The sequence below is a fragment of the Lissotriton helveticus genome, chromosome 7 (genome assembly GCF_964261635.1).
Source record: "Lissotriton helveticus chromosome 7, aLisHel1.1, whole genome shotgun sequence".
NCBI classification, from domain to species: domain Eukaryota; kingdom Metazoa; phylum Chordata; class Amphibia; order Caudata; family Salamandridae; genus Lissotriton; species Lissotriton helveticus.
The window spans coordinates 314,755,218-314,777,998 of record NC_136068.1 but is presented as its reverse complement, the minus strand read 5'-3'; the positions used below and the strand labels follow the sequence as shown (position 1 = coordinate 314,777,998).

Below are 22,781 nucleotides of genomic sequence, written 5' to 3'. Positions count from 1 at the left end.
GATTTATCAGCTGTGGAAAAAATGGGTCAGAAAACGACACCCCAGAAATTATACAGTTTGGAATCAGCAGGAATCTGGAGCACGAAATATCGGAAAAAACAAGCAAGTTGGCTTAGGAAGGGCAGCAATGAAATGTCCACCCTAAACTAAAGCACTTGTGGATAGGAATCCATGCTGACAATGCTTCAGAACGAATCTTGATTGCATAAGAGAATTTCTGGCATTTTAAGGTTTGCAATTGAAGAACAGAGTTATCAAGCAAAGGAGCTGGAAAACGTATTTCCCCATCTAGGTTGGATTTTCCTACATCATTTAGATCTAGGGAGGTTAGAGCAGTCAACAAAACCAAGGTTTGAGATCTTGCCAATAAGAGAAACCAGGTCTGGGGTAAAGACAGGCACCTGCTCCATAAGGGGACTCTATCTCCCGAATAGGAATAACACCACCAACGAACTACGGAACACAAAAAGTGGTGGGATTTGAGGAACTTCAAAAGTGACCTTTCGTTGGAATTTTGGCAATTTTAAAAACCAACAGACAGTGAGTGTGTTCCTACCATCACAAACACTTTGCAAAAGAGTTTAACAAATCCTTCACCTGGTTTGACCCAAAAGACCCTGGGTGCATTTCTTCCCCATACCTTATCTTGCACTGAAAATGTATTTTACATTCATCATCATCACTTTCTTTATTCGATCCATTTAAAATACAGATCATAAAAGTACGAAAATACACGTAAATAAATATAATAATTAGTATGTAAAACATGTACTCTTTGGACCTAAGGGTCAATGAATCCAAACCCATCGTTCTAATAAAAGGGGAAACCTACAGCTAAAAGAACACCCAACTTCCATATTGGCACACGAAAATTGGAGGTGGTAGAGTCCTTCTCGTACATCAGGGTTATGTTTGACAAAAAACTGTCTTGGTAAACCATGGTAGAGAATAGGGCCTTAGTGATGGAGAGGAGTCTGTGAGCAATCTCAGCTTCGTTAAAAAGCTAGGATCAAAACCTCTCAAAGTAATCAAAAATATCTATCAAGCAAAGACAGTATCCGCCGTCTCTTATGGGGCAGGTGTGTGGGGCATGGTGCCTGCAGATCAACTCCAAAATTTGGAAGACAGATTCGTCAAGGTCACTGTTTCACTTCCCAGATCTTCTTCAAATTATATCTGCCATCTAGAGCTAGGATTGCCCTATGTGTCTGATTGAATTAAGCTACCACCGATCATGTTATGCACTCCATATTGCGCAGGGACACAGTAAATCTTACCCAATCTATAGTAAAAAAATGCCTAAATCTAGATAACTCTCACAAAATGACTTGCATCCCTATGTGAAGTTAACTATGACCGCACTTGGGCTAAGGGAATTGTTTTATGATCCTAGCCCATGCTGGAAGATCTCAGAGCTTGAACTAAAGAATATCTACCTAAACAAGACTGCCCTTGACCGACAGCAATCTAACCGCACAAAGAAATTAGTTGCATTTTATCAACAAATACCTTATATCCCATTGGGGGGAGTATGCTTATTTAGGAATTACTAAATTACCACAGAATAGATACATCTTAATGAGGTCCCGAATGAAATAAATCCCTCAGATGTTGGCCTTTCCTGCAAAAAAGTTCAGCCATTCTGATCTGTCTCCTTGCCCCTGCGATAAGGTTTCAAAGCAGTCTGACCTCCATATAGTTTTATTCTGTGGTTTTTACAAAGAAGAATGTGCAAAATGTATCCTTCCAATTTTAAAACATTTTAATTTTAAGCAATGACGTGTAGCACTTTATTTTTTAAAAGAGACTTTCTGATCGTTTATATTTTGTTCAACAGCTTCCTTTTTATGGGCTTGCATTAGAAGAAGGAAACCATTGCACCCTAACATTTTATAAATTGGTACTATGAGGTGTTTTTACACACAGGTTGATATGGGGCAAAAATAACTAATATGTGCAGCGTTAATAAGTGACAAGAACCTTCTTAATGATAACCACAGGGCGCGCAACTCAAAAGAATTTTGACAGTCTTTGAAATTTAATTAAGGTAGGTCTTCAAAAGTGGTCAAGTGAAGAAAATATAATCTTACCCGGTTTGATTGAGCATGGCCAGGAAGGAGTGGGTGAGCAACTACCTCGCTTTCATGCATTTTGGCAACTTTTGAACCACTACGTAAGAAGAGAAAAGGCTATGTCCTATGTTCAAATGTTGATTACCATTCCAACGCAAACATTTTTAACTTTGTGGGCGCTTCAGTTGAATAATTATTGTGTGTGAAACATTATAAACATTTTCAAAGTTATTTCTGTTAATCTAACTTAATGTTGTATTGAGTTTAAATTGTTCTTAAATAATGGGTTTCTCTTATGACTTCTAACTGCAGAAGAATATATTTTTTAACCCAAATCTTTTAGACAGATATCAGGTTATCACCCATCCATAATTGCTAACATCATTCATTAAGGATGAAACTATGCAAACTAATGGCACTTCTCTGGAACAAAAAAACAGTATTCTGATAAATAATGTTTCAAAACTCTTCTATAAATGTTTACGTATAACATTAGAGGGACCCATAGTTACAAAATATCCAATCCACTAGCTACAAATATTACACATTTGCAATCGAACATAATACAGATGACGGATGCCTACATTGATTATAAAATGAGTGCCTCTCAGAGAAAGTCATCTAAAATACTTATATCCTTTCCAAGTAGCCATCCTGTTGCATATGAGCTATATGGGAGTTATAAACAGCTTCCAAGTTGGAAAATGAACAGCTTACCTCTGTATCTTCCAACTGGAGCGGAGTCTCTTCTGTAAAGACTTGTATCCACTAGTGGTGGTAAATATTTCCCTCTTAGACGTATTGAAAGCAATAATATTTCGATTCTCCTTTTCCATGGTTACCTGGAGTAGAAAACAATGACCATGTAAAGCACAACTAGCATCACATGTATGTATTGAGCTGAAAACACTTCATTGGTACTGTGCTGTCTAGTGTTAGAAATAAATGTATATGCTTGAGGATAACAGGCATCTGGTAATCTAATTTTGTTTCAATATCTGTCATTCTTATTTAGCCGCCTGGGAAGGAAGTCAAGTTATATCTACTAGGTCTTTTAAGTGGAGGCCATGGTACAGTCACTCTTCTATTTTGAAGGAGTACATTCTTACATTAACTGCACATTCAAAGGACTACAGGCTTTACGTGGAGATGTCGATGTTGGTCCTCCTGCTATTTCTCTGTAGTCAGGGCTCCTATGTGATTTTCCTCCCAACTATTTCAGTGAAGATTTCATTTTCATGAATTGCAGGATTTTGTGAAAGAAAGCAAGTACTGCACAACTCATTTGTACAATAGGCTGTGGGATTCTATGTAAGGACCAGAGGCGAGGATTATGTTGTACTTTCTTCACTCTTTATTACAGCAGCCAATTAAACACAACAAAGACTTCCTTTCACATAACACTTTGGGGAAAAGTCAAGAGTTAAACAGTAAACAGTGTCCAATCAGCAGTCCTGGGCCCCTTTGATAGTCCCTCGTCGCTGCTGTCACCTCCTTTCTTCATTGCCGAGCTAAGTGCCTCTGGCCCTTGACCATTGAACAAGTTACTTACCTTCGGTAACGCTTTTTCTGGTAGATACAGTATCTGCCTGTGGATTCCTCACCTTGTGAATATCCCCCTGCGTCAGCAGCATCCGGAAATTCTTTTTGTAGCTTCGCGCCGACGTGGACTGACGTCACAGAGGCACGGCATCGCGCACGACTCTGCTGACGTCACCGACCCCATATTAGGCCCACACCGGCGTGATGACATCAGTTCCGCCCTTTTTTCCGTGCCTTCGAGGCACACGGACGGATCAATGACAGTAGAAATATACATAGTATACACAGTACACAATGTACAGATAACACACAGTGTGAAACCAATGCAGGAAAGCAAATTGTAATAAACATTTCCTTTGACAATAAAAAAAAATTGTATATATATATATATATATATATATATATATATATATATATATATATATATATATATACACACACACACACACAATAAGTAAGGTATATAAGAGTGGACAACGGGGAGGCGGTGGGTCAGTGAGGAATCCACAGGCAGATACTGTATCTACCAGAAAACGCGTTACCAAAGGTAAGTAACTTGTTCTTCTGATAGATACATCTGCCAGTGGATTCCGCACCTTGTGAATAGATTCCCACAGCAGTCCCCACTCCCGGAGGAGGGTGTCCACTCTTCTATACCAAGAAATCTTGAAGGACAGAACGCGCAAAGTGGCCGTCCCTCCCCACCTCAGTATCCAAGCAGTAATGCTTCGCCAAAGTGTGGAGGGAGGCCAAAGTCGCGGCTCTGCAAATGTCCTATACAGGCACACCTCTAGAAAGAGCAGATGTTGCAGACTTAGCTCTAGAAGAATGAGACCTTATACCCTCTGGAGGTTCCTTACCCGCCAGGGAGTAGCAGATCTTGATGCATAAAAGTATCCATCTTGAGAGTGTGCGCTTGTGCACAGATCTTCTTTTCCTGCAGCCAGCAAATCCAACGAACAGCTGGTCATCCAACCTGAACTCTCTTGTCCTGTCCAGGTAGAAGCTCACCGCCCTCTTAGGGTCCAAGCAATGAAGCCGCTCTTCCTCCTTGTAAGGGTGAGGGGGAGGATAGAAGGTAGGAAGGGTAACAGATTGCCCCAGGTGGAAAGGAGTTACCACCTTCGGCAGAAAAGCAGCCCTGGTCCTAAGAACCATTCGATCAGCATGAATGGATAAAAACGGGGGCTTTGAACTAAGAGCTTGAAGCTCACTTACCCTCCTTGCCGAGGTAATTGCTACAAGGAAGACTGTCTTGAAAGACAAAAGTCTCAAGGGACATGAGTGTAAAGGTTCAAAAGGTGAACCCATCAAAAATGTAAGAACAAGGTTCAAGTCCCATTGAGGTACAATAAAAGGAGTGGGAGGAAAATTATTGGTAAGGCTCCTGATGAATCGTAAAACAATAGGTGACTTAAACAAAGAGGGCTGGTCAGGCAAACAAAGGAAAGCCGACAAGGTCGACAAATAACCCTTAATAGTTGCGACCGCAAAACCCTGCTGGCCAAGGAAAGAGCAAATTGAAGAATATTGGACAAACGAGCCCTTAAAGGGTCAATGGACTTCTCCCCACACCAAGCAACGAACTTTGACCATCTATAGGAATAAATGGACTTAGTGGAGTCACGCCTGGCTGACAAATTGACATCCACCACATCGTGTGGGAGAGAAAAGGAACTCAGGTTGCCCCGTTCAATCTCCAGGCATGAAGGTGTAAGGTCTGGAGGTGGGGGTGTAGAACCTGCCCCTCCATCTGGGAGAGGAGATCTGCCCTGTGAGGGAGACGGAGCGGCGGGTGAGAGGAGAGGTAGAGAAGGTCTGTGTACCACACCCTTCTTGGCCAATCCGGGGCGATCAAAATAACTTGGGCCCGGTCTTGGCGAATCTTCCTCAGAACCCGAGGAATCAAGGGTTTGGGAGGAAACGCGTAAAGGAGTTGCGAGTCCCAACTCAACTGAAACGCGTCCCCCAAGGCTCCCTGCAACGGAAACTGGAGGCTGCAGAATGACGGGCAGTGAGCATTCTCATGAGTGGCAAACAGGTCCACCTGAGGAGTTCCCCACGTCCGAAAGACGTGACAAACTACCTCTGGATGAAGCCTCCACTCGTGGTCGGCAGAGAACTGCCGACAGACTGTCTGCACGAACGTTCAGAACACCGGCCAGATGATTTGCCATCAGACAAATCTGATGGTCCTGAACCCAGGACGAGAGACGCAGAGCCTCTCTGCAGAGACACTCCGCGACCCTACTCCTCCCTGCTTGTTGACATACCACATCGTGGTCATGTTGTCCGTCAGGACCTGAACTGACTGACCGCGAAGGGAAGGAAGGAAGGCCTTGAGCGCCAGACGTATCGCCCGCAATTCCAGAAGGTTGATGTGAAGCAACCTTTCCCCTGGAGACCAAAGACCCTTGACCTCCAGGTCCCCCAGATGAGCACCCCACCCTAGAGTGGATGCATCAGTTATCACTGTGGCCACCGATGGAGGAAGTTGAAAAGTCTTTCCTTGTGACAGATTGCCTTCCACGCTCCACCAAGACAGATCCGCTGCAGTTTCTCTGGAGATCCTCACTGACTCCCTGAGATCTCCGTTGTGCGGATACCACTGCCTGCGGAGGCACCACTGGAGTGCCCTCATGTGCCAGCGTGCATGGTTGACTAACAGAATGCAAGAAGCCATCAGACCGAGCAGACGTAGGACCTTCAGGACCGGAACAACCGCTCCATTGTAGAATAAAGGAATCCTCTCCTGTATGTCGCAAATCCTTTGAGGAGGAGGGAATGCACGGCATACAGTAGTGTCCAGTACCGCACCTATGAACAGGTTGCGCTGGGAGGGCACCAGGTGAGATTTGGGTACATTTATCGAAAAACCCAACCTGTGCAACAACTGAGTTGTCTCTTGCAGATGACGGAGCACCTTCCCCGGCGACTCTGCTTTGATCAGCCAGTCGTCCAGATACGGGAATACAGGTACCCCCGACCTCCTGAGATGTGCTGCCACCACTGCCATCACCTTGGTGAAGACTCGAGGCGCAGTAGTAAGACCAAACGGAAGGACCGCAAACTGGTAGTGTTGCGGCCCAACCGTGAAACGGAGATACTTTCTGTGCGACTTCAGGATGGGAATATGAAAATACGCATCCTGCAAATCGATCGACACCATCCAGTCTTCTTCCAGCAGCGATTGAAGAACCTGAGCAAAGGTGAGCATCTTGAACTTTTCCTGTTTCAGGTAAAGGTTCAAGATCCTGAGATCCAGGATTGGCCGAAGCCTGCCATCCTTCTTGGGGATCAGAAAATACCGGGAGTAGCATCCCTGACCCCTCTCCTGCTCCGGAACCACCTCTATTGCACCTTTTCTGAACAGCGCCAGGACTTCCTCCTGCAGGAGAAGCAGGTGGTCCTCCGAACAAAAACCCTGGCAAGGAGGGTAATTTGGGAGAAATTCCCGAAAGGGAAGAGCATACCCATTCCCCCAGAGTTTGAGAACCCAAAGATCCGATGTAATCAATTCCCAATCTCGTATGAAATGGGGAAGCCGACCCCCCACTGGGCCCACATGATCCGGAATGGCGGATCTAGGGCTGCTTTGCTGCGTTGGCAGTGGGCTGGGATGGGGAAGAGGAGGAAGAGGAGGAAGCTTGGCGGCCTCGAGAACGGGCTCTTTGCTTGCCCCTATATGACCTGTACAGCGTGTTTTTCTGCTGCTGTGTTGACTTGTAGGATCGAAAAGAAGATCTGCTAAATCCTCTAGAACGTCTCCCAAAGGTGCCCCCGGTTTGAAGGCCCAACGACTTAGCTGTCGCCCTGCTGTCTTTAAAGCGCTCTAAAGCAGCGTCTGCCTTTTTGCCAAATTAACCAGACCCGTCGAATGGAAGATCCATCAATGCAGACTGGACATCTGTCGAAAACTCACTCGATTTTAGCCACGCAGCTCTCCTCGTTGCCACGGAAGAGCCCATGACCCTCGCCACAGAGTCTGCCGTGTCCAATCCACTCTGAATCACCTGCCTTGCTGCAGCCTGAGTGTCCGAGATTACCTCCTGGAAGTCTTTTCTATCCTCCTCCGGTATCTTGGGCACCAACTGTTTTACAGTGTCCATCAGGGCGTGGATATAACGCCCCATCAGGCAGGTCGCGTTTGTGGACTTCAATGCCATACTGGCAGAGGAGAAACCCTTTTTAGCAGCCTGATCCTGTTTCCTTGACTCCTTTTCTGCTGGAACCTGTGGAAAAGCTCCCGTTGATCTTTTGGAACAGGCCGCCTGCACCACCAAACTCTCAGGCAGAGGGTGAGTGGACAAACGTTCTGGGTCATCAGGAGCAGCTCTATATCTACTGGCAACAGCCCTAGACACAGCAGGAGCTGATTCAGGATTCTTCCAAACCTCTAAAATTGGTTCTTTAAGGGCATCATTAAAAGGCAGCAATGGTTCAGTCACTGAAGATGGTGAGTGAAGGACCTCTGTGAGAAGATTTGATTTAAACTCAGCAGTAGGTAGAGCAATGTTCAATAAACTTGCAGCCTTCTTTATCACGACATGGTAAGGAGCCACATCTTTAGAGGGTTCATCCGACACTGAAACTAAATCCCACTCAGGGGACAGTTCAAGGCCACTAGCCACTGTCAGGTCCTCAAATGGGTCCTCAGACTCCTGCAGCTTACCCTCCTCCAGATACTCCTCACAAAACCTCTCTTCCTCCATCAGCCTCTGGGCTTCACGCCTCGACCTGTGCTTCACATTCGAAGCCGACTGATCCACTGTCGACTCCGACGGAGCCAGTGCCGCCGCCGATCCCGACGTCGGACGAGGAAGAATCCCACGATGTCGCTCAGGGTTCAGCATCAGGGTTGATGGAATCAGCGTCGAGGATTCGGCGACGACGACTTCGGCGTCGATGGCTTCGGAGTCGAAGGCCTTGCCGGCGTCGGAAAATGCCAATGCGGTGCAGGAGTCGGCATAAAGGGCACAGGTGCATAGGTTTGGGGAACACCCAGACCAAACGCCATCGGACCCGTGGGACCAGCAGGAGCCCCAGAGGGGTACATAGCCCTGAAATATATACCAAACATTGCATTTGGGAAATGCGTCGGATCCTGACCTGGAGCCGGGAAGGCTGGGTACGAACCACCAGGCTGCTCTTGAGGGCGTGGAGTCAAAACGACGTCAACTTCCTCTTCGGGCTGGTGCACCAGAGTCGACAGACCCTCGGGCAACTGAGCCTCTCCCTCTCCAACCACCTCCTCCTCACCTTCATCTCGCCGACCTGAAGGATGGAATGGAACCGGAGATGGATTCGCCGTCTGCTTCGGTGAACCTGGCGAATTCGCATGCGACGCCTCACTCTCGGCGTCCTGTTCTTCCGAAGCCGAAGATACCACCACCTTCTCAACCAGCTTCACCTGCGACTTCGGCTTAGAACCAGAGTCCTTCCTCGAGCGATGTCGGGATTCATGGGTCCTCTTCTTATGCTTCTTTCTAGATGATCTCGAAGCACGGGCCTAGGACGAGTCCGATCGCGACCTCGAACGAGACCTTGACCTCGAACGTCAAGTCCGCGACCTCTATTTCTTCTTCTCCTTACTTCCTTTAAGCTTCGCCACAAGAAGCTTAGCTTCTCTCTCCTGAAGGGCCTTCGGTGTCATCTTCCTACAAGACTGGCAGTCTTTGACGTCGTGGTCGGAGCTTAGACACCATAAGCAGCATTCATGTGGATCCGTAATGGACATGGTTTTGCCACATTCCCCACAGGCTTTAAACCTGGTCTTCCTCGAAGACACGTCGAAAGAGAAGACAATGAAACACGAATAATACAAAGTAACAAAGTTACAGCAAAAGCTAAGGACGATCCCTAGAAAACCGTTAGCGTCAACTACGCGGAAAAAAGGGAATGGATGTCATCACGCCGGCGAGGGCCTAATATGGGGTCGGTGACGTCAGCGGAATCGCGCGCGATACCGGGCCTCTGTGACGTCAGTCCACGTCGGCGTGAAGCTGCAAAAAGAATTTCCGGATGCTGCTGACGCAGGGGGATATTCACAAGGTGAGGAATCCACTGGCAGATGTATCTATCAGACAAAATGGCGCCCTATTTACGGGATATGTTCCTCGAGGCCCTGGAGTCTGGCTCCCTCCCTTTGGACCAGCAGCTCGCTACTATCGTTGTCATTCCTAAGGAGGGCAAGCCACGGGATCGTTGTACTTCGTACAGACCCATTTCTTTACTCAATGCCGAATCCAAAATTTTGGCTAAGCTATTGGCCAATCGCTTAGTAACTGTGATCGGGGACTTGATCCATCCAGATCAATCCGGTTTCATCCCTCACCGCAATACTGCTTTGAATCTGCGCAGACTCCACGGGGTTCTCGCGAGAGCCGAGATGCTTACCGAACCGGCCATTTTGGCTTCACTTGATGCTACCATGGCCTTCGACACTATCGAATGGCCCTACCTTTGGGCGGCCCTCTCGAAATTCGGGTTTGGGCTGGGCTTCATAGCCTGGGTGAAACTTCTTTATGAGAGTCCCCTGGCCCAGGTAGTTGTTAATCGCAGAGTGTCTTGCGTTTTTACGCTCGGACGGGGTACCCGACAGGGCTGTCCGCTGTCCCCTTTGCTTTTTGCTCTCACTCTCGAACCTTTGGCGGAGTGGCTCCGTTGGGAACCGTCTATGCGGGGCATCCGGTGGTCTCCTGATTTCGAGGATCGAGTCTCGCTATACGCGGACGACATCCTCTTATATCTCACTTCCCCCAAAAAGTCCCTCAATGTACTTTTCGATGTTCTGACTTCTTTCGGAAAGAACTCCGGTCTTGTTATCAATTGGGCTAAATCCTGCGTCTACGTCTTGGCTGGAGACCTCCCTCCGCTGCCGCGTAGATTTCCGATTCAAGTGACAGAGACCGGTTTCAAGTACTTGGGGATTTATGTTTCCTTGGACCCTTCCAGGTGATATGAGCTTAATTTACTGCCCCCCCTTCAGCGGCTCACGCTTGATGTGGCTCGCTGGCGTAGGTTGCTGCTGTCGCCCCTCGGTAGAGCGGCGTTATTCAAAATGATGTCTCTGCCTCGATTTTTGTACGCACTACAGAATTCCTTTGACCCGATTGCCTCGAGCTATTTTCGGGAAGTGGAGAGCCTACAGAGACAACTGGGATGGGATGGGTGTGCCCGTATTGCTCTTTCTAAACTCACGCTTCCGTGGTATGACGGCGGTATAGCCCTCCCGGACATCAGACGTTACTATTGGGCTTCCCAGTTAAGTGGGATTAATCATGCGACCTACGCACCGGGCCCTGCCCCGGCGTTTTCCATGGATAGATTAATTTTGCTAGGGGGGACCTTTAATAGAGCGTTGTACTCTGGTGGTCTCCGTGGAACGCTGACCGGTCCCACTAAGATTGCAGTGAGAGTGTGGCGTGATGCGAATGCGGCTTTGGGCTGGTGTGGCAGGTTTACTCGGGCCACCCCCTTGTATGATTCGGAATGCTTGGGCTATCTATGGAAGACAAAAGGTTTTGATAAATGGGATATGATTGGTATCAGCAGAGTGGGAGATCTGTGGTCGAAGGGTACTGTCAAGTCCTTTGATGTGCTGCGTGTGGAGTATGATCTTGGTGCCAATGAATTCTTTAGATACGCCCAGATCCGTCATGCTCTGTTGTCTGTGTTTGCAGCGGGTACTGATATTCCTGAGTCTTCCCCTCTGGAGGACCGCATTTTGGATGGTCATGTGCCCGACAGCACGATCTCCCTGATTTATAAGAAACTCATCAACAACAGAGTTGACTTGCTGGTCCGCCTCCGGGCTGCGTGGTGTGCTGACGGACTGGAATTGGACGATGAGGACTGGCAATCTGCTTTGTCCTCGCCCAAGGAAGTCGCTATTCCTGCTCGTTTGAGGTTCGTCCAGTTTAAGATACTTCACAGAGTGTATGTTACTGGGCCTTGTCTGGTTCGAATGGGTTTTTCCCTGGATGGGTTATGTAAGCGTGGCTGTGGGATGTCTGGTTCCTTTCTCCCCATATTGTGGGAATGCCCGGAGGTGGTCAGGTTCTGGTCCCGAGTGCATGCTGTCATGGAAAGTGTTACGGGTGTGTCCCTGCTGCCTGAAGCCAGGCGTTGTTTGTTGAACGTTTGGGAGCCTAATGATTACAGCTCAGCACAGATCATATGGGCGACCCTTGGCAATATGGTCGCGAAGAGGGACATTGCCCAGCTTTGGAGTTCGCATAGACCGCCTACCTTATCCAAATGGAAAGAAAACATGGACTGGTGCATGTTCCGGGAGAAGACTGTGTACCTCTCCCGGGGACGGCCCAAGAAATGGGGTAGAGTCTGGTCCCAATGGAATGTTTATCGTGGCAATATATGTACTCCCCCTCAGGATGTACCCATTGATGTTTCCTCGTCCCCCTAATTGGCATTTACCTTTCTTCTGATGTCAATGATTCCGCTTGTTTCCTTGTCCGCCCCAGTCCCCGTTCTATCCTACTGCATTGTATTCATTCAGCCTTTGAGCTCTGCCCGCATGGACCCCTGATACTGTACCACTATGTTTCTGCCTCGTGAAGTTTGGTTTGTTTTTCTGTATGTCTGTTTTATTTCTATAAAAAAAAAAAATAATAAAAAAAGGCGCTTCGGGTGCCTCCTATTTCTTGTATGTTTTCCTTTTCGGCGCTGCCGCAGAAGCACTTGTTGCTCCTCTACGGCCGCTTTCCCTCGTGTAGCGCGGCGGGGCCCAGGTCATGTGGGCCACAGCAGCGCTATGACGGAACACACAGGAGGCAACACTTATGCTCTCAGCCGGAAGACCCCGAGCGCTCTTCAGCTCATTTATCTATACCCTCGGGGCGAGCCCGCCCCGAGGGATGTGTGGGTGAATCGCAACATTGTTGTAGAGAGTCCGGGTGGCTCTCTACACCTCGGGGATTAGAGCTATGGCGCTCGAGGGCAGACACGGTGTTGTCTGCCAGCCACTAGAGGGCGTTGCGTGTAGCACATCTTGTTGGCAGGTCTTCCATGGCATGCACATTCCAATAGGATAGTTCAGAAAGTAACAGTGCGGCCAGCCGGGTGCATGATTTATAGCCTGTATAAGTGCCTGATTCACTGCCAGTAGTTGTTTCTTGCCACCTCACGCCGGGGGGGGGGGCACTACGCCCCACACTGGGGTCTATACTTTGCAACAACGCACATTGTGCGAGTGACAGGTTTGTGTCAGTCAAACAAACTCCAGCCCAGATGCAAGTTGACCCCTTCGAACTATAATGGGTGTGGTGTTATCCTGCAGGGTTTCACTCTGTCATGGGCCACCGAATATTTGACTGAGAGACTGGTTTGATTCTTTCTACATTAGCCTGCTGACCCCAGAGCCCTACATTTTGAGACTTGTGACTCCAGTAGACCAAGATGAGGGACGTCGAGGAGACCTGGAGCAGAAACTCTTGCAATACGCACAATGCCACTTTAAACCCCTCCCTGGGAGGGTAGACACCCTTTGACTCATGCTTCGATTACCTCCGGGAATGCCGACCCTACATGTGTCTCTCCCTAAACGCAAAAGGGACCCCAACCCTATGCCTTTGACCAGTTGAAAAGGGCCTTCATGGTGATCAGAAATAGGTATGGCAGCTGTAGGTAGAATACAACATACAGTATTGCTACCTTGAAATGGACAGATGGATGTCCAATTAGGACATTCACAGAATTCTTGTGCAAGTGTGAAGGAAAGGGAAGGTAATCCTTATGGAGGAGGAAGTCTCACACAAACAATTGTATCATGCTTCATCATCTGCAACCTCTCCCCACTCTGGTAGGGCAATCGCTGACTTTATTGAAAGTTGGAACCTGGATATCTTGTTACTTACCAAAACTTGGGGAGACCAGGCGTCCGACCCTGATTTTACCTCCGCTACCCCGGAGGGTTTTTCTAACATCAGATTTGATAGATCGCCTAAAAGAGGAGGGGGGTTGCAATCATATATCGCGACAATTTTCGCTTACGCACAGAACCCTTAAGAATCGACACATGCGAGGCTCTGAATTTTACTTTTATTACTCCTTACTCCACCTCTTTTAGAGGCATCCTGCTCTATCGTCCCCCAGGCCCACGCTCCACTTTTCTGTCCTCTTTGAGTTATCTTCTGGAGCCAATACCTGGAGAAAACAACTTCACCATTTTGGGTGATTTTAACTTTCATTTAGAAAGGAATGAGGATCCGGACACTTACTCCCTCCTCACTGAAATGAATGCAGCAGGCCTTATCCAACTTGTTCATTCCTCTACGCACCTAGCTGGACACACCTTAGATGGAATTTTTTCCAATCTTGACTCCTTAACTATAGAGCAAACTGTACCACTAACATGGACAGATCACTCAGCTGTCTGTTTTAATATTCTCCCTTCTACCCCAACCCTCACGATACCTTGCAAACCCAGCACCTTTAAATCCTGGAAAAATATTAATGTTCCTGAATTCATTAATGATTTAGGCCCTTTAAAAGACATTGATACTTCCGATCCAAAAGCTGCGGCCATCGATTGCACCACATGCATCAAAAATGCAATTGATAATTCTGTTCCCATAAAAAAACGCTCTACCAACAGAGTTTTAAACTCTGCTCCATGGTTTACTGAAGCCCTTAGGGTGGAAAAACAAAGTTGTAGACGACAGGAACGCAAGTGGCGTAGTAACTATGAGCCTTATGAAAAGAGCTGCTATAAAGTAAAGTAAAGTAAAGTAAAGTCCACATTTGTAAAGCGCACAATCACCCGTAAGGGTCTCTAGGCGCTGGGGGGCCGTCGGGGAGATTAAGCGAGCTATTGCCCAGAGTCACATGGTGCTGGGCTAACCTGCCGCCGGAGCCGGGGATCGAACCGTGATCCCCAGATTCCAGCGTCAGTCGCCCTGGCCGCGGCGCCACACCTCTCAGAAGATAAAGAATTATAAATCATCAATTATTACTCAGAAAAGTATCTTTTTTAACAAACAAATTGAATCAGCCCAAGATTCAATTAAACAGCTTTTTCAGGTGGTTTCTCAGCTCTCTGGACACAACAAATCCCAAACTACAGAAGCCTCTCAATCTATGTGCAATGCACTCTCTACTTACTTTCAAGAAAAGGTCTGTGATATCTATTCCAACTTTAATAAACTCACTAAAGATACATATCAGGCCCATATTCCGACAATACCTAAATTTATACCCCCTAATCCTTCCAATTTCTCTTTTAATCACGTTTCGTCTGAGCTAGCTCATAAACTTATGTTGACTACCAACTCTGGCTCACGCAACGACCCCTGTCCACCTTCTGTTTTTAAAACTGCTCCAGAAATGATCTCAACTGTTCTTGCAGAAATTTTCAATGCTATGATTATATCAAACATTTACCCTACCATATGGAAAAAGACAGTAATTAAGCCTTTACTCAAAAAAAGCACATTAGATCCTTCTAAGGTCACGAGTTACAGACCCATATCATGTATTCCTTATCCATCGAAGATAATTGAAAAAATTATGAATACCCAATTATCGGAATACATAGATACTAACAACTGCCTAGACGCTCTCCAATTCGGATTCAGGAAGGGACATGGGACGGAGACGGCATTAATAAAAGCTTCAGACGAGATAAGAATGATCCTCGATAAAGGAGGTGCCGCGGTGCTCATATTACTTGATCTCTCCGCGGCATTCGACACGGTCGATCATTCTATTCTGATCGACCGTGTCGGAAAAGCCGGAGTATCATCAAATGCCGTTTCACTCCTTGCCTCCTTCTTGACAGAACGAGAGCAATCGGTTTCCATGGGCGCATTCTCCTCTGACTCCTTCTCACTACCTTGTGGAGTCCCCCAGGGATCCTCGCTGAGTCCAACGCTTTTTAACATTTATGTAGCGGACTTAGCGAGGGTCATTAAAGCTCATCGTCTAGCATTAACATCGTACGCGGACGATACACAGCTTGTCCTGGCCATTAACAACAACGGAAGGGAAGTTGCCGATAATTTCCAAAAAGGAATGCTTGCCATATGTAATTGGATGAATTCAAACTGTCTGAAACTTAATTCGGAGAAAACCGAAGTGATGGTGTTTGGAAAACTCATTCCTGCATGGTCTCCCACCTGGTGGCCTCAAGATCTTGGCCCTCCACCTAACCCGGTCACCAAGGTTAGAAACCTGGGTGTAATTTTTGATGAGAGACTTTCATACATTCATCAAGCCAACTCTATAGTTTCTGCCTCCTTTTTCCCACTTAAAATGATTAAAAAACTTCAACCTTACCTTCCCTTAAACACTATAAATACTTTGATTTCAACCCTATTGATGTCTCGAGTCGACTACTGCAATGCTCTTTTGCTTAATGCTCAACAACAAGTAGTCAATAAACTTCAGCTGGTTCAAAATGCAGCTGCAAGACTCGTTACTGGTACACCCAAATTTAAACCCATTTCAAACACTATTCGCAAACTGCATTGGTTACCGATCAGGCAGCGAATTAAATTCAAAGCCCTGTGTATTGCTTTCAAAAGCATTCATGAAAAATCTCCTTCTTTTCTTAAAAATGCCCTCTGTCCCTATCAACCATCACGCACTCTCAGATCTGTTAATGCTAACCTTTTGAAGGTAGCCAGAACCAACATGGCCACTTGGGGAGATAGATCTTTTGCAGTGGCCACAGCTAAATTATGGAACACCTTGCCAGGTGATCTTAAGAACATCCCTACATTAATAGCATTTAGAAAGCAGTTGAAGACCTGGTTATTTAACTATTAGAGTCCGTCACTTCTTGGGTATAACCTTCAATTTTTTTTCTGTCAAGCGCCAAGACACCTTTGGGTAATCGTGCGCTCAATAAATTGCATAAATAAATAAATAAATAAATAAATGCCACCAGGTCAGACTCAACCTCCTGTTGGACTCGGCACAGGAGGAAGTTCTTAGATAAAAGCTACTGGATAAGAGCGGGATACAGATGAGCGAGTTAAAAATACCTTACGGGTCCCTGGCGAACTACTGTTATTAAATGGGAACTGTAGGTAAGATTAAAAACGAGTGGGACGGTTGTTGAGGGCAATGACTCACCCCATCTCAGTAGCTAGGCCAAAATGTTTCAGCCCTCGTTGGATAGCCATAACTGGTTTGGGGCATTCTTCAGAACCAAGGATCCCTAACTAGCTCTTAACGGCTACTATGCCCTGGTCTTGTTAAGAGGAAAAGAACAGAGGATACTTAAAAAAGATCAATAATATACTCGGGTGAGTCCTCTGGCCTAAAGCTCCATCAACACCTTTAGGTCTGTGGTATTGATGGGCTATACGCTGGCAGGTGACCACCTGGTGAGGAAAAACACCATGGTAAGGAAGCACCTGCGGGCATCTGCTTATCCCTTCCTCTGGAACCTAGGTATTCAACGCTTTGGGATGTTAGCAAGGTACTCAATGGTAGGCCAATAAATATCTTTGAAGGAAGGAGTTATCAACCAAGCTGGCTACCCTATTATGCCTAATCTCATGTAGAAGTGTACCGCATGTGAGAGTACTGGTCGTAACAGGTAGAGTATTTACCCCGGAGGGGGTTACTTTCTATATTTCTTGACGTACAAAATGTAATTTACATGTGGTCTCTTACCCTTCTTATACAGATTCCCCAAAATAGTATGTGGTGAGGTGTATAAAACGAGGCTACTGCAGCAGACATCCACCCCCATGGGGAGAGACAACTTTTTCTTGCCTCCGGTCCCTACATAGAATGAAAAATGTCCTAGTGTAACAGAATTTTCAATTCTTTTAAGGACACTCAGGTGAGAATTAACCCACCTGGTATTGCATACAGTTACACTCACCCTGGGTTGAGATGGACTTCGTAAAGGTGGGTATGATTGTGCTATACTTCAGGTAATGCTGTGTTAGATCTGATAGATGCATACGGTACTGACGTTTGTTTACTGGCCTTTGTGTAACCCGTCATGAGGTTGTGAGTGTGGATGTTCATTCACTTCTATTTATTTTCATTCAGGATCTGAACAAGACTAAGATTGAAGAGGCTGGGGGGAGGAGCCAAGATGGCCACCGGAGCAGACGTATAGGCTCCCGGCTCCACTAACTTTTAGCCCCGCTGTTAATCCTGATTACTATCCTGAGGTCGCGCTGCAGCGGGGTGCCGGTGATTGCGCGCTGCCTTCATTCGTGTTTTTCCGGAGTTTCCACCAGCCCGGTAACCGGAGTTACTCGAGAGGTTCTTTTGTGGCCTCCGCCGCCCTGAAGCCGGGACCTCGTCCGCTGCATGTGGCCGGGTCCTAACTGATCAACACCGGCCCTTTGGTCCTGGTCGGAGCCGGCCCATTGTGACATCTTGGCTGCTGACTGAGAGCGGGAACGGAATTTCTCGGCTGGAGCGCTGCTCCTCCCGCAGCGCGCCTGAAGAGCATTTGCGAGGTGTCAGCCCCCTGGGAGTGCTATTTTATTGAGGAAAGCGGGAGGTGAGCGACGTCGACCCCATTTTCGGAGTTTCCCGGTTTTGGCGGGCCGCCCCTGAATCTACCCCGGACTTGCATTGATGTGGGGATGGCTGTTCCGGAGGGTGAATTTTTCGAGGTATGCCTTGCTGGCGTAGATACCTTGGACTGCTGTCTGCCGGTGCCATCCTCGCCCCCATCTTATTGCTATTCTCCCTCCATGGACACGTTTGATGGTGCCCTGCGTGAGTTGGTCTGCAGTGCCCTGCCTATCGAGGTGAAGTATGATGGGATATGCGGGTCTTCTCGAAACACGGAGGTGTGGAGTCACCGATCTGTGCTATCCTGTGGCACCATTCTCGCTGCTCTTGGGGACCTACACTGTGTGTGGAGGGATGGTTATCGAGAGCTGGGTGATAAGCTTGATGGCGTGCATTACACTCTGAGGCGGACACGGAGGTCCTGCTCCCAGTGGGATGTCGACTTGCCTTCTCCGTTTCCCGAGGGGGCTACTATGTTTCCGCGCGACTGCGAGGCGGAGCGTATTCTCCTGGATGATGTGGGTACCCGCGGACGGCCGTCTGCTAGCTCCTGCGACACAGCTGTGTATCTCTCCCACCTGGGGGATGAGACTTCGTTGGCGATATCGTCGTTACCACTCCGGACAATGCCTTTTCAACTGTTCGCTCCTTTGACGGCTTCTTCCTTCCGAGCCCCACTTTCCTTGCTCTGGATTGAGTGTCGTCGGGCGACCTTGGGGGCGATACTTGTCGAGGAAGATGGCCATCTTGGTGACTGGCGACGTCCATTTTGTGTCTACACCCCGCTCCGCCGTACGTGGACATTTAGTTCCTTTGTGGTGGATGGGACGGGCTCCCCTCGGGAGCCATGTTTAGGGGGGCTTGCACGAACAGGCCAGGGCTAGGTGTTCCCTTTTCTACTTGCTGGATGCTTGGCTGGCGGAGGATCGGACTGACATGTTTTAATGTAACGTTCAGCTGCGCTGTTTTTGCTGTCTCTCCCCATTCGTTACAGTAATTGTTGTTCATCACGGTTGACATGTATTCTTGGGGTGGAGATTGAACCTGAGGCTTGGGAGACCGGGAGCGCATGTGTATGGCCCTCCTCCGATTAATTAATTAATATCGTTTCCTTTTTCTTTTCTGTCTTTCTTTTCTCTGTCTGCATTTCGGGTACTCTTTATTGGGCGACAGACGCACTGCTAGGGGGGGGGTAGGCCGTAGCCTCTGCATGTGTGTTGGGTGGGGGGTGTGGAGGGGGGGGTTTTCTTTTTGTCAGTTTTCTGTTTCTATGGGCCTGATTTTTTCTTTTCTTTTTTTTATTTCTTTTCTCTTCTCCTTTTTCTTGGGTCAGTAGGGTTCCTTGATGTGGGGTGGGTACGGACGGGCACAAAATATTCTGATGGTTATTTATCCTTTCATTGCTGTTTAAGTGCCGTTCTTTGCTTATGTTTCCCTGTTCGTTAGATATCCTTTGTGGACATTGCTCACTCTTGCTCTTGGTGATTGTATGGTTACTGATCCTTCTTTGTCCCTACCCTTTTCTGTATGTTGCTTATATAATTTCAAAAATTGAACCTTAATTTTCCTGTTTCTCGGCAGTCTGAGGCTTCTAGTGTAATTCTGAATACTTGCTAATTATTCTTATCGTGCTGCCGAGTTGCCGTATCGTTTGTGTAAGTGCTTGGACATACGTTGAGGCCGGCCAGGTGGTTGTAGGCCTGTAACTGTTTACTGCTACTGCACAATAAAGGTTTTTAAAAAAAAAAAAAAAAAAAAAAAAAAGAAGATTGAAGAGGCTGTTGCATGAAGAAAGGGGAAGTGCCAAGAACGACAACGGACTATCAAAGGGGTCCTGACCTGCTGACTGGACACTGTTTTCTGTTTAACTCTTGACTTTTTCCCTAAGGTGTCATGGGAAAAGAAGTCTTTGTTGTGTTTACTGGACTGCTATAATAAAGAGTGAAAAAAGTACAGCATAATCTTCACCTCTGTGTCCTTAACAGAATTGAAACTTTCTGTTATGATAGCTAGGAACTTTTTAATTTCACATCACTTTATAGGCAAGCCACTCTTTCATGGCTGAAGAATCCCACGTAGCCCTGTATCTTGGATTTTTGTGGGGTCATAGACTGTGCAAACTATTTTTATAAAGAATGGCCAATTCGACAAGAAGGAACGCATCAGAATATTTATGATTAGATGGAATAAATATTCAAAAGTCATGTTATGTGCTCGGGTTACGCCCAAGTAACGAAGCTGCACATTTTCTTACATTGTACTAATTTTGCACAATAATATTTCTGCTGTGACCTTTTTCACATATTCACGTATGTGACAATGTTGGATTACTTTCTCTGAAACTACTTTCGTTTACACATCTAGCTTCGCATAACATTATCACGATGCCTCGAACACCATGTACACGCCCTTTTTATGCACACGGTTCAAAGGTCATTCTATCTTCATCCACGGGGCGACAGGGCTATCCACATTTCCATAACATTGATAATCAATACGTACATCATAAGGATGCTTTCTATTATAAATAATGAGCATCCCAAAAGATTAGCAGAGGAGGTAATTCAGCTGACACAGAGGGTCCCTGCATGCTCAGACTTCACCATGCAGCGGTAAGACATCTCTGTGGGGAGGTGTCAAGTTTGTGACCAAGTCGGACTCAACCACTATCTCCTGCCAGGTAATGGGGTTGAATAGTCCCTTGGGGGATCCTTGGCTTCACACCTATACACACTCTAAGTACACGCAGAGTAGGGTTTGTATAGTAGGAGTATATCTGATTACTATCCTGTTTATATGCCTGCATAGATATACTGTTTTAGCACCATGGTAGATCTAGATCTACTATTCACTCTTTTGGTGCTTGTAATCACTTTCATCTGCTTCTGTCTACTGATTATTGCAGCACATGCATGATTTACAAGAATACATTGGTTCAATAAATATATTGAAAAGGCCCCACAGTGTATTCTCTGTATATTTCTCTGAGCATAAGTAAGCACAAGTGACTGAGTAAAATGGTATGATCTGTTATCACGATCGCAGAGGGGTCAAGGTTGTATTGTTCAGGGGTTGCCAGAAACCATTTTCTCCCTGGTAGGGATAGGGGTGCTTATGGTGGAACTGTGAGCTAGCTGGTCTCTAGGCAAACATATCCTGCGGGGATGCTTGGAATCAGCCTAGGCACCTCAACCAAAGTTTATATATTTATATATATAGTCCAACATATGAGCAGGTCCTACGGATTAGTGGGAACTACATGACAGTCATATTCTGGAAACCAGAAATAGTTATCAGTAAATTCTACTGAAAGATTTCAGTCATGCCAGGAGGATCAAGAGGTACAGTTTGAGAATTTTAGTCATTTTAGACACTCCAACCTGCTCATGACCAACCTATCAGGGGAAAAAAAGTCTTGCCACCCCAAGACCTTGTACCACTATCTGGGAGCAAAACAAAATTCACCACAGGAAAACCATCAGCAGTCAGGTGACACTGAATACTGGTAAAAAGGCACATTTTGCTCAGGCAGCAAAACTACAACTTTCTAAAAGTGTTGTTTCCAAAATAGTAATCTAAGATCCAACTTGACCATTAAGTTGGATTTTACATTACCATTAAAATGAGCCATTCAAATCATTTTTCTAGCTATTCCCAAACTGGAGTTAAGTATTTTAAGGTGTAATAAAGCAACGTAGTGAGAGAGCCACCTGTACTACACTGAAAAATGACTTTGGAGACTTTTTACTGCCAAGACATATAGAAAATAAGTACACGTGCCCTGCTTTTTTAAATACCCTATCGGCACTTAGGGCCTACCTTGGGGATGACTTATAAATATTAAAAAGGAAGTTTAAGCCTGAAAAACGGGTTATTTCCACATGTCGAATTGGCAAGGGAAGGCCTGGCGACATGCCTTGCATTGTCACCTTACTGTTAGCACAATATGTGCAGCACTGTACTAGTGAAATTTAACTTGCAGACCCATTGCACACTTTTGTACCAAATGGTAAGACTGTATTTACAATATCTATGTGACAACATTGTTAGGTGATATCCAAAATATTAAAAAGCAGTCCCAGCGTAGGTGTAAATAATTGCTCTTTTTCATCCAATTAGACTATGCCCTAAGCTTCCATCAGTAAGTCATAAACGGTCCAAAATCCCAGAGCAACCATGCTGAATTTCATAATACATAATACAACACAAATGCAATCCTCAGATCAGATATAGCTATTACTAAATATTTAATTACACAGTCAATTTCAGCAACTTTCTGTCTTCATTAAGAGTGAGGATATTGCACAACCCAAGAACCTGGAACCTCCAATGATAATGCGTACTATTCCTGTACGCAAACAACAAAATTTCAAACTACGAGTTTTATCCCAAGGCTTATGTTTTTCTATGAAAGGATGTATGAGTTACACCAACTATTTTGCAATACTTTTGCCCTAGAATAAAGTTAAGAAATTCAATGTATAATACAGTTTTGCGTCAATCTCAGGTTTAGCTTGACAGCACATCTGCCTGTAAGAAGTCATCTAATTTCAAAAAATATATCTAAACAGTGAATAAAGAGGAGCTTTGGTTACACTCCTTTGGTTTTATTCTTCCCTATAGAATCATGGGCAACAGTTGTATTAGTTTCCCAAGAAG

General features: G+C 46.2%; 1 protein-coding gene across 2 annotated transcripts in view; it reads right to left on the bottom strand.

Moving 5' to 3' along the window:
• IFT52 (intraflagellar transport 52) overlaps positions 1 to 22,781 on the bottom strand; it is a 201,980-nt gene that overhangs the window by 164,461 nt on the left and 14,738 nt on the right. For both annotated transcript variants that reach the window (XM_078650500.1, XM_078650501.1), the window contains exon 2: positions 2,790 to 2,914. In XM_078650500.1, coding sequence (XP_078506626.1) covers positions 2,790 to 2,914 — 125 coding nt within the window. The remainder of the gene's footprint in view (positions 1 to 2,789; positions 2,915 to 22,781) is intronic.